Below are 12,995 nucleotides of genomic sequence, written 5' to 3' on the forward strand. Positions count from 1 at the left end.
AAGGAAGCTCTAAAGTGAGTAATAGTTATAACCAGAGACAATGCTGTATCACAGTAAGCTCCTATACAGTGTTCATGGCTGAATCAGTGAATGGTATAAAGACACTGGCACACCTGACAAAGTATGAAGAAAGCTGTATAGATACTTCATCAGTTGCACATCTGTCATAAAGATGAGAACCTTGGCCCTGCTTTCACTGTGGGGGGTCTGGAGTAGGTCAGCTCCTGAGGTGTCCTTCAGCATAAGTGATTCTATGATTCATTGAGCACTGCCAACTCCTATTCTTATGGTGTGTGTAGCTGAGTATCCTGAACTTTGAAAGGAATCGGTTCATTCAGGCTTACTTGATGTACAGTGAACCTGTAAGAAAATATGTCAGATCCATTAAATGTACTTAAAGGAATCCTTGTAAACAATATAGAGATAAATTGTACAAGCTTTTCTGTGATTATATCTTTCCATCTAGTGTCTGTTATTCCCATCTGTAATTACTAAAATATTTTTTATGAACTTTGATTGTAGGTACAAGTGACTTTTATTGCATACAGTGCTGTATGTGTTAATTGTAAAAACTTTATGTTCCTCTGGTCAAGGAACTGAATTTCTGTTTCATGTTGCAAAGTTATGAAGTTAGCAGTCACATTTGGTTACCTTGATGCAGCTTTCCATTTCTGTGAGCATTGCTGTAATAATCTGACTACTGCTGTGAGCTCTGCTCATATCTCATATAACATGTGGAGTCAGACAAGCAGCAGTGATGAAACAGAACAGTGGGTTCAGATCAATGAGGCATGACAAAAATAGTTAAATAAAATTGAATAAAAGCTGGTGTAATAGGGATAGTTTGCATTTTGCCAGTTTTGCAAAGGAGAGCCAAAATTGGTTAAAACTTTAATTGGAAAGCATTTTCCCACCTCCTGTGATAAAGGGTGACTTGTTATTTTATGAGTTTAGCCCATTTCTGAGGGGAGATGCCATATAACGTGGCAGGATTGGAACAAACTCAGGACGTTCAGCCATTGAAACATTTTTGGCTTGAAACTCTGCGCTCTCCAAACACGGACTGTGTCCAAGTACCACATCCTGGCTGCCTCCATTCAGGACCATCTGTTTGGAGGACACAGTGCCAGTTTGATGAGGGCTTACAGCAGTTTCACTTACACATATATGCCAGACAAAGCTGGTTTGATACGGAAGCATATGTGATAATGCCCGCAGAAGTCTTTTTTCCTATGCTGACTCCAGTCATCCACGAAGGTGGTGCAACTAGAGTAACCAAGCCTAGTATGGATAAATCATTGGGCATAGCGTGTGATTACAAGCAAGATGCACAGCACATTTGCATTTGTAATTTATATTCTTCATCACCTTGGCTTCATCAGCCTTAGAGCTTCACTTCAGCAAGGTCAAGATTAAGGAAGAGTTAAGCCAAGATGGAGATATTTATGTTCATAGGAGTTCAAAATGAATCCAAAACTTTCATTATATGTTATGAAAGTAAAGGCTAAATACAAGGCTATCTTTAAACATAAGAAAGACATGATTTGAAAATATATATATTTTTTAAGTTAGATGGTATTTTATTTATGTACACTATTTCCTAGTATCACCTACGTATTAAATGTACATACACTTTTGATGGTTTATTCATATTTTTTATGTGTCATTCTAAATTATACCTGTCAGTGTTATTTTTCTTTATTACTGAGTAGCTGATTATATTTAAAGGTAACATTGACTCATCATTATCTCTATTGAATCCATGCCTGCAGCATTAAATGTAGTTCCACAGGACAGAGAAGAAAATTCTTTGCATTTTTGATTTATTTATTTATTATTATATTGCATCCTTGAGACCAGCAGTGCATACAGTAGAAAGGATATCCTAATGAACTGTTAAAGAGCAGTTAACAAGCAAAGTGCAGATACTCTGGTCCATGATTCAGAAAAGTATTTTTGTTCAATAGAATAGTTAAAAGCATACTTAAGGTATGAATTATATGAATTGGAGTCAGGAGTCATCATATATTTAACAAGATGCATATAGATAGGTAAATTAGTGAACTGAACACTTTATACTATTCAGGTTTGTATCAGGATTTAAATCATAGAATCACAGAATTTCTAGGTTGGAAGAGACCTCAAGATCATCGAGTCCAACCTCTGACCTAACCCTAACAGTCCCCACTAGACCATATCCCTAAGCTCTACATCTAAATGCTGAAGCATGGGACATAAGTTATTGACCTAAACCTTAAGAATTCTTTGGTTAGAAGGATGCAAATGGTCAAATTTATGTGTTTAACTGAGCAGGTATATAGGTTAAATCTAATCTGTGGAATATGTTTACAATGATGATGTCTTCATTATTACAGTGAAATATATATTTTTATGCATTTAAATTATTTCTAAAAAACAGGATGAAATATTTGTATTTTTGTTTTGTTATAGAATTTGACTTATTTTTCTTTTTTATAGCAATTAAGATTGTGATAAATCTAAACCACATTTTTACAGAGAAAATTAAAGCATTGCCGTGGGTTAATTTGAATTTGTTTTCATTCCATTCATGGCTAAAAATCAGAAACAGTGAATTTAGTGTCCAACTCTAGATTTAAACAGTCACTTACATACTTTCCCAAGGAGAGGTTCTCCCTGTAGATATATTTATGTATAAACGCCTGTTGATGTATATAAAAATTTGTGCATTAAGTTCCTGATAAAGAATAATGCTTTTTTTTAAGTTTTTGTTTGAAATTGTATTCATAGGGTATGTTAATAATAAAATTATTCTTAACGGATGTGAAGATCGACTTTTGATTTAAAAAATAATTATTTTTTGCTTGACAGCTGTGTTAAAATGTTAAATGTTTCTGGGAGTATTATTTCAGTTCCTTAGGTATTTATGGTGAGTATTCTCTTTGAAAGGTGCATTTTGCAGTTTCTGAAAAAAAAAGGTTGATAAAATCTGAAAAACGATATCTGTAATTTCAGTGGACCTCTAATATTATGGTTATCATGTGTGTACTCCAAATTTCATAGAAAAAGGTACAAAATGTTGCATTAGTTATCTGTTGCAATTGGGTGAAAAAAATGCGACCCAAAGATGCCCTTTAAATGTACAACTTCTTTTTTCTGTTCACCTATTGATCTTGAAGGTCTTTTTCAACTTTAATGATTCTGTGATTCTATAATTATGAATGGCTGACAATGTAATTCCCTTATGAAACGTAGAAATCTAATGAAATACATTTAAAATTACTTTTTGAATTTGTTGCCACTGCAGTCCAGACTGAAGACAAAGGTTGATGATAACTTTTTCATGTAGGAAAATTAGAGAACTATATTATACATGTCCTCTCAGGTAAATTTTTTCAGGAAAGAACTGCTTGAAGTCCTGAAGATGAATGGTGTTTTGGACTTTGTACTTGAAACTTTCTTTTTACCATAGTGTTTTAGTATAGAAGCTGGAGAAGCAAGCAACTAGGCAAAAACAATCTGAAATGTAACAAAGATGCCTACTGCACTGAAAAATACAAATTAAAGTCAGAGTAAAACTCATTCAGATTATTTGGGCTGAAGCACAGTCAAGAATCATACAGAATATTTGATGGAAGGAACAAATGTGACAACCCTTCTGCTTGGAGATACTGTCATATGGAATAATATGAAAGATTTAATAACATCCTTCGGCAACTTCATAAAAGTTCTACTTTTGATCTTTTCAGTGTTCTTATCTTTCCATTACTAGTTTCTGAACTAAAGACTTTCTAGGCTATTTTAGAAAATGTATGTCTTCTTTCATTGTGTCTCATTTAATGCATGTATTTCCATTATTTCAGGCATCCCCCGTTAGTCTGCAAGTTTGTCTTCCCCTCTACAGCATTTAAAACTTTCTTGCATTCTGTAATAGTATTTAATGGAAGCTGTTAAACATTTGTGAAAAAAAATGAAGATGCCAGATTTGCCTTTAATTTATATCCTAATATAATGTTACATATTCATAACTTGTCTGACTATGTTATTCAGCTCACCAGGCCTTTTAGATGTGATATTAATCATATGTCTATTAGAGCTAACCTTATGCCTTAGAGTATTGCAATTGTATGATCAGATTAATTTTCCCTTACATTTCAGTACATTTTTCTATCAGTGATTTATTTATTTCTATTTATTTATTTCTATTAGTGATTTATTTTTTTGTAATGCACACAACTATTTAACCTGAAAAAAACTGTAGTAAATCTGGAAATACCCGATTTAGATTGATTATATGTATAGAGTACCTAGAGCTTTTAATACTACTAACCATATGAAAGACCACAATTTTGTCATTTTAAATAGATTTTCAGTGACTCTTAATGGAGTGTTAGCTATACCTGGCTATTATAACTTTGTTTTTAAAAAAATTACAAAAAATAGCTTTCTTGTAGGTATAAGTATTGCTTTTGCCTCTTAACTATTGCTACTTAATTCTGTATGTATACAATGCATAAATATTTTTACTTTTATTTTCAAAGGCAAGAACTTCCTAGCTAAGGTTAAGCATGTATCCCCAGTGATAAATAACAGTGGCAATTAGTATCTTCAAATTTTCTGAAGATTATAGAATCATAGAATGGTTTAAGTCAAAAGGGACCTCTAAAGATCATTTAGTCCTATCCCCCTGCCGTTGGCAGCGACATCTTTCACTGGATCAGGTTACTCAAAGCCCCATCCAACCCAGCCCTGAAATCTTGCAGAACACTTCTTTGGGCAACTGTTCCAGTGTCTCACCACCTCAATGTAAAATAAATAAATCCTTATGTCCAATCTAAATCACAGAATGTTAGGGATTGGAAGAGACCTTGAAAGATCATCTAGTCCAATCCCCCAAATATCTACCCTCTTTCAGATAAAAAAATGTTTTCTTTGCGTTGCCACAACAGGCCCTGGTAAACAGTCTTTCTCCATCTTTCTTTTAAGCCCCCTTCATATACTGAAAGTCCAGAATTAAAAATAAAATAAAATTACTCTGCTTTTCTTGTTGCCCCAACTCAGTTGACATGCCTTTCCTTAAAATAAATAAATAAGAAGATATTTAAAGTGTTTATATAAATAAAATAAGGTGTGAGTGGTTGAGAGTACAGGCCGTAAGGGTGATACACTGAAAATTAAAAGAAAGTGAGATGGAAAATCACAGAATCACAGAATCGTCTAGGTTGGAAGAGACCTCCAAGATCACCTAGTTCAACCTCTGACCTAACACTAACAAGTCCTCCACTAAACCATATCACTAAGCTGTACATCTAAACGTCTTTTAAAGACCTCCAGGGATGGTGACTCAACCACTTCCCTGGGCAGCCCATTCCAATGCCCAACAACCCTTTCGGTAAAGAATTTTTTCCTAATATCCAACCTAAACCTCCCCTGGTGCAACTTTAACCCATTCCCCCTCGTCCTGTTGCCAGGCACGTGGGAGAATTAAAAATCAATGCCTTGGTTTCTCTCAGCAAAAGTTGTAAAGAAAACAAGATGGGTTGCATAGAGTACAAAGGATAATTCTGAGAAGAATTAACATCTGAGAATCAACCTATCAAACTAAATTCTGTTTTCATTCCAAATATCCTTATTTACAACAAATACTTCCTTAGTAGGTTAATTGTTGCATTTTGAACAAATATGTTAAAATATATAAAGGTATTCAATATAGTCTTGTGTGCAGCTTTGCAAATCACAGAATTTTTGAGGTTGGAAGAGACCTCTTAAGATTATGTAGTCCACCCTTCTGCTCAAGCACCATTAGTTAGAGCAGTGTGCCCAGGACTGTCCAGTTGAGTTTTCTTTATTTCCAAGGATGGAGACTTGACAGTCACTTTGCATGACCTCTCTCAGTTTTTGGCTCAAGTCCTCTAAAGAGCATGTTAATATTTTAAATCTTCCTTAACAAGGTTGTATTTCATACCTGAGTTAATATAGTTCTGTTTTAAAGTATTGATTACAAATGCAGGTACAAGACTGCTTGTTTTCAACAAAATATAAAAGTGAATTGCACCAGTGGTGTCTTTACAGTCACAACTGTAACTATATCCAAGAGAGAAGAGAAAAACACTTGAAAATAACTTTATGAAACCTCTTGCATTCTAAATACCAATTTCTCCCATCTTCTCTTTTTAATTTGTATACTTGCTTAACTTGTCATTTAAATTCTTGTTATGGAGTTGAGCACTTTTACATATATTTAAGGTTAAGCTTAAGAATCGAGAGGTCATGAAGTCAATGAACTTACCTGTATGCCTAAAACAGCATGTTTTTGTGTATCATAAATGCAATGTTCGAGGACTTAGCACCCAGTACATGTCTCATAGTATTCAGGAATTCAGCAAAACTTTATTGAAAGTATGTATTGTTATAAGTCTTGAAAAATACAAGCACATCATATTACTTACAGACTCAAATCTGCATAGATCTGTGCATCACTACCATGTGGTAAGTCAGAGTTTCCCAAGAATCTGGTGAATTAACCATTTCACAATCTTGTAAATTTTGAAAACTTCAATACAGCTAATGGATATGAAGAGGAAATAAAACAGAGCTCAGAAGAATTACTTGTTCTTTTATCCTTTTCAAAGGGTGCAAATAACTTTCATAGTCCATGTTTCTGTCTGATTGTCTATTTATTTATTTATTTATTTTTAATAGCTAGTATGATAGGTCATTTACTCTTGGGAAAGTTTTTCCAAGTCTAATATATTCTTAAGAATAGGATTATTATTTTTTTTTTTTATGGTTTATTTTGTATCACTTCCTCTATAGAAGCCCCTGATGCTTTCCTCCAACTGCAGTATCACTTGTGAATTTAATGAATGTACAAAAGATAATTGAAATGTAGAGTTGTTATCAGTGACAAATACTAATTGTTGCAGCACACACCTAATTTTCTTTTAAACCCTGGTACATTTCTGCTTATTACTACTTTGTGCATGTTTTCTTTTGAACATGTTTTTCTGGCCACGTTCAGTTCATTACTTATAAAATATTATTTCAAGTTAATCTTCAAGAGATATCCTGAATTCCAGAAAAGTTGTATTTACTGTGTCTCTGAATAAGATTATATGCTACTTGGTATCTCAATACACTTTCTCAAGTGGTCTGTTTTTAGTACTGATTAATTCTACGCAGCGTGACTCATAATTGCAGAGCAACCTTTCATAGACATCTTTGTGAGGATGCTACCAGTGAGAGACAAAGTTCCACATAAAGTGGAACATAGTACTTGAAATCAACAATGTTTTTTTCATTCAGAGAAGGTATAACTTAATGAAAGCATAAGTAGAGTTTGAAATGATACACTACTTGTCTTCAGATTTAAAATGAGAGAGAACAAGACTGTCTTTTTGTCTCTTTCCAAGGAGTTTTTCAGGTCACTTTAGTTCTAATACACTTCCTAACTATATTGTGTCTTCTGCTTCGCAGTGACATTTCCTCTACAATTTGACTTCTGGAAAATATTTGTGTTAGAAATCATCATTGATTTTAAGCTATAGAGGATATACATATAAAGCAAAGTGTTTCATCACAGACTTGTTAGCATCATTTGCCAGAGTACCATCACTGGCCATAATGACAGCAGCCATGGAGGTGTCCACATTATTGTGTTAGTTTACTGTATAATGCACTTTTGAAGGAAGTCTATTTTCCATGTTTTACTTCCATTCATAGAGCATTTGGCATCAGCTGTGTAACTCTCCCCCTCTCATTCACTTTATCTGGAGAACTTCAATTGTGTGTAAAGACTCTGCAAGCAGAATATAGTTGCTTTGTGCACTTAAACTATAATATTTATTGGCTAATGCACACAATAGGTAGCTAGGGGCATTGCAGTACTCATCACTGTGGGACAGCCAGTAAGCCTTTGCTGTCTTGGCAGTCAGCAATCAGGTGGGGAATGTTCAGCCTCTATTGCTCCCTGGATGGGATTTACCTCCAGTGCTGCTGAGTTACAATCCTTCAGCTACCTGTTTTTGTTCCTTGAGATTTTTTTTATAAAAAAAAAAAAATTCATGTCAGTGTTTTTCCTCCTCAGTCCCTGAATTGTTTACTAACCCTATCTCAAGAACTTTGTGTTGGTAATTTTCTCTTTCCTGTTTTTATGGAACTGTTACACAAAACTTATGTGGGCCCCCAAGTAGCCCATCCTGAGGCACAGCAGCCTCACACAGTGATGCACTCCTGCTACCAACAGTCACTGTAAAGAGCCACAGAAGCTGACCTTACTTAAAAGCAATACAGCAGCCCCTGAAACTTTGACCTCCTCATAATACAGTGCTTGAACATCTGTTGAACCAGAAATATGCTAGGGGGGGTCATGGAGGTATGGGTGGGTCTCAACCTGCTACAGGAGGACACCCCTAATAATCAGTCTTGGGCTATTACTGGGCTATAATCCATCTCTGTTCTGCCTTATCACCTGCTATTACAGGTGTAGTAAATATTTCTCAGCTTTGTTCCTAGTCATTAACACAAGTGGGCATAAACAAATAAAAAAATGGATCAGATTACTTTCACTATTGGTGTATGTATTGCTAACATCTTGACCAGAAGTTTAATACTGAGATGCCCAAGGTAGCATCTGTCTCCTGTAGCAATACAGGTGCCTCTACAGGCTGCATGGAATTGCTTGTGGTTTTTTCAGTGCTTTAAATCAGTTGCGCTTCTGTGCAACTGAATTATGCTATTACAAATTGTGTGCATATTTTTAAAATACAAACTGAGATTAAATGTAGGGTAAAGACCTTCAATACAACTTTTAACATGGTATTTAAAATAAATCACAAAATCTTTCCTAAGTACTGATAAAAGTACTAATAAAATGTATCTTTTATCTGCCAAAAGAATGAAGAAAAATCTATTAGAAAATACAGATTTAACAGAAAGAAGCTGTTTGTTTTTTTTAAACCAAAAGTGGGACATTTTCAGTGGCAAAAGCTATATTGTAGAAATGGTAAGAATATTTTTAGTTCATTCTTTTTTTTTTTCCTTCCCTTCTTCCTTCTTCCCTTCCTTCCTTCCTCCCTTCCTTCCTCTGTCTGTCTGTCTGTCTCTCTCTCTCTTTCCTTCTTTCCTCTGTTTACATATCTCAAAATACTATCTTGGTTAACATTCTTCAGTGTCTCAAACTGTGACTGTAAGATCGCATATAAGACTATTCATATGCTTAATTTAATCATATCAGTCTGCAGGATTGGAGACTTTCTTTAAATTAAGTGCTAAATTTCAAGAGGTAAACACCCTTGAATTCTGCTAAAAATTAAATAAATTTAAAAGCTGATGAATACACCTCAAAAATGTCATTGTGTCTGTGTAGTTTTCTTTGCAGTTTCATTATATCATTCCCATTGATTTTGTAAGGCAGGAAACATGCAAATTACCAACTGAAATAATGTATTATGTTATTCTCAGGAACAAAGATAAGTCAAACTTCATGTTAAAGAGTTGTATTAAATTCTAGGCACAACCTCTTTAATTATAGCAGTCCCTGTAAATTTGTTCAGGGGGAAAGGAATTGCTAAGTAGTTTCAGAAATTCCTATTTCCCTTTTGTAGAATAATAATGAAAAGTGTGAATCATGCTTTCCACATAATTTAATGAAATCCTTCATTAGTGAGAAATGACATTTGTATTCCATATTAAATACGTTCTTTGTGCAAGGGAAGTAATTCTCTTAATTTGTTTAAAATTGCTAGGAATCTATTACCTTTTTAGAATGAACACTGATTGCTATGCCATTGGTATTTTCACAAGCAAATCAGTTTGAAATGATGCTTACAAACAGCATGCTAAACCAAATGCTGAAAGATAATATACATTGTTTTTTAGTACTGCTTTGAATTAAATTGTCCTCTTCCTGTTATCCCACAGCTGACCAAACCGGAATGTTATTTATAGGAGATGCAATAATGCAGGTCAGTAAATGTTTGCTTTTTTCTACAGACATTTGTTTCATACTTGCCTTTATGTTTGTTTCGTTAAGTCACTTACATATTGGAAATCATTCTGTTCCTATTGCATCTCTGTTTTTAGGTTAATGGTATTAATGTAGAAAGTGCTACCCACGAAGAAGTGGTAAGTCCTTCCACTTTGATTTTTTGATAGCATACAGAATATCCATAGTATTTTGTCTCTAACCTTTCACCATATGAGGTTGTTCATATTGAAGCATTTCACAAAATAAATAGAAGCACAATGTGAAGTGTGAATACATATCTACTGTTTTTTGTTTGTTTCTTTCTTTTTAAGCTGAAGCTCACTAGCAGTGATTTTCAGGAAATGTTAACAGTATTTAAGTTTTGTTACGTTTAGACAAATCTCTAGGTTAGAGCAGAATCAGGTTAAATACTACTAGCACAATATGTTGAATCTTGAAAGTGACTCATTTTCATGGTGCTGTTCTAGAAGTGGATCAAGGTCTTTCAGTGTGTTCTAGGGAGTTATTAGTACTGTATAATAAAAGATTATGGCTTACAACGATCAGAAGATTATCTGATATTTTTTAGGCCAAGAACTCTGGAAAGCATTTTATTTTCTTAAAAGGAAAATTATTAAAATGTTTTCTACATTCCTTTGTAGAATTAATATGGCAAGGACTTCTCAAAATAACATGGTAGCTTTTCAAACTCCTTTATCCCTCTTTTAAAAGGTGATAGATTTCAGTGGGGGTGACTCTGTTCTTGGGGGAAAAATAAAGTAGGAGAACTATTTTATTTTTCTAAAATACGTTATTTTTGTATGTAGCATTAAGTGCTAAGATGTTTGCAGCCAAACCTCAAAAGAGGAAACACTTATCACTTGCTGTATATTACCTGTCAGAGTTTTTATGACAGGTAAGCCAAAGGTTGGTAGCTGAATTTGCAGAACATTTTTACCATCACATCACATATAGTAGGCCTAAGATGAATATCTGATGCCAGTGTTCTGGCCTAATTTCTTGAAGTTTCTTCTCCACTTCATATTCTATCTCAGTTTGAGAATCATTTCCACCTCAACTCTCAGACTAATGTATTGGCAAGCACAGAAGAAAGGAAGTGTTTGAGTACCTGTTGATTTTAGAAGCCACTAAACCATTATTGACAGTATTGGCCAATTCGCTGTTGAATGTTTCTTCATTCATTCTCCAACTGAATGCATAGCAAATCGCACTCCTAAGTTCCATTCAGGTTTCAAAGAACACAAACCTATAACTGTGAGATTTGCATAAAGTGCAGTATTTTTGAGCACCTAGAAAGGCCACTGGAGAAGTCAGTGTTGCAAGTTGTTTTAATTACTATTAATATAGCAATTTAGTGATTAGGGATACTTTTCCAGAAAGCAGGAGGCTAGGACTGGAGGATTCATCTAACTTTTGGGAAAGTATACCTGCATTCTGTCTCTGTAAAGAGTCTCCTACTTTCTAACTGTGTCAGTCAAATTAGTTGAGAGGCATCGAGCAATTCTGTTCCAAAGGCACTCAGCAATGAGGCTTATCTAGCATCAGTTCACACTGGGTTACATTTTACAATTAATCTTGTTAACATTCTACAAAGTATTTAATTGATGGGAGTATGCTTGTCAAAGGTTATTCAGCAATTATTTTTCTTTCTTTCTTTCTTGCACCACTGTCTCATATATTCAGTGATCTACCCCAAAATAGGACTTGTGAAAGGTCATCCTGTAATATAGTTTGAATATACTTCTTATCTTGCTGCTTCCATTCTGGGTGATGAAGACCTCATTTGCAAACACCTAATTCAAGTTTACAAATAGCACTGTGTGATCCAAAGGACTGGTGCTTGGTAGAATGGAATTAATTTTTTCATGCAGCTTGTATGGTGCTGTTTTGGATTTGTGACTAAAACAGTGTTAACTAACACATTGGTGTTAGTTGTTGCTGAGCAGTGCTTGCACAGCAGCAAGGCTTTCTCTTTTTCCCACCTCTCCCCACTCTCAGCAAGTAAGCTGGGGGTGGGCAAGAAATTATTAGGGGATACAAGCTGGGAGCAGACTTGAACTGAACAGAGGGATTTTCTGTGCCACATAACATCATGTTCAGCAATAAAAACTGGGGACATTTTTTTTGGGGGGGGAGATAGCCATTTCTTTGAGACTGCTTGGGCGTCATTCTGCATGTGAGGAAGTTCACTGAATAAGCGTAATTTTAGATAACCTGTCTTTTATTAAATGTAGGATTATGTATAATTATATACCAGTTCAGCTCACAGAGTTTAAAGACCTAAAACCCACTGGGGTAAATACAAGGGTGAGAAGGCTACAAGATCTGGGAATAGTAGTCAAGGAGGCCAATTTGTTGTGTTTACTACCTACCATCTTCACAACTGACACTCGAGACTGTTATGTATGCAGCTGATCCTGATTGCACCAAATACCTGTGTTGTTTTTTTTCTCTTGAGCAAGGTTGAAAGGTGCTTACTTCTGTGCAAGCCAAACAACTGGCTTTCCTGGTTTTAACTTCCAATTACTCAAATTTGCTTTTCTTAGTAACTGTTCAAGCTGCTTGTAATCTCACAGCTTAGTTCTGGCTAATGTTATGAATAGATACATGAAAAAATGGAAATCGGGTTTGAGGAAAATCCGTCTTTTACAGTAGGTAATACAACAGACTGTGGAGAACTGAAAATAATTTATATTTTTTGAAAAATAAGTTTATTTTCATAAATAATATATTAGTGTGGAGAGACGGTGAGTGCAGAGAATGTTAATATGGAGATTAATATAGTTTCTGTATTGATTATATGCAAGGGAAATGTATTTTATTTCCCTAGTGGCTAATCAGATTATCACCCTGTACAACACAAATGGAATAGTCAGTTCTCCTGATAAAATGTCATTTTACTGTTCACCCTAAAGTACACTTTCAGGATGAAGAATTATATTTCGTCTGCATCAATCTCATCCCTTGTGTTGGAATAAAAACTGCATAAATGGTTTTTGTTTTTTTTTTTTTACTCCTTTCAAAATTT

At 34.6% G+C, this 12,995-nt stretch overlaps 1 protein-coding gene across 8 annotated transcripts in view; it reads left to right on the forward strand.

The window, feature by feature from the left end:
- SNTG2 (syntrophin gamma 2) overlaps positions 1-12,995 on the forward strand; it is a 292,459-nt gene that overhangs the window by 143,854 nt on the left and 135,610 nt on the right. For all 8 annotated transcript variants that reach the window (XM_072036394.1, XM_072036393.1, XM_072036392.1 and 5 more), the window contains 2 exons: positions 9,901-9,944; positions 10,063-10,104. In XM_072036394.1, coding sequence (XP_071892495.1) covers positions 9,901-9,944; positions 10,063-10,104 — 86 coding nt within the window. The remainder of the gene's footprint in view (positions 1-9,900; positions 9,945-10,062; positions 10,105-12,995) is intronic.

The sequence above is a fragment of the Anas platyrhynchos genome, chromosome 3, assembly GCF_047663525.1.
Source record: "Anas platyrhynchos isolate ZD024472 breed Pekin duck chromosome 3, IASCAAS_PekinDuck_T2T, whole genome shotgun sequence".
NCBI classification, from domain to species: Eukaryota; Metazoa; Chordata; class Aves; order Anseriformes; family Anatidae; genus Anas; species Anas platyrhynchos.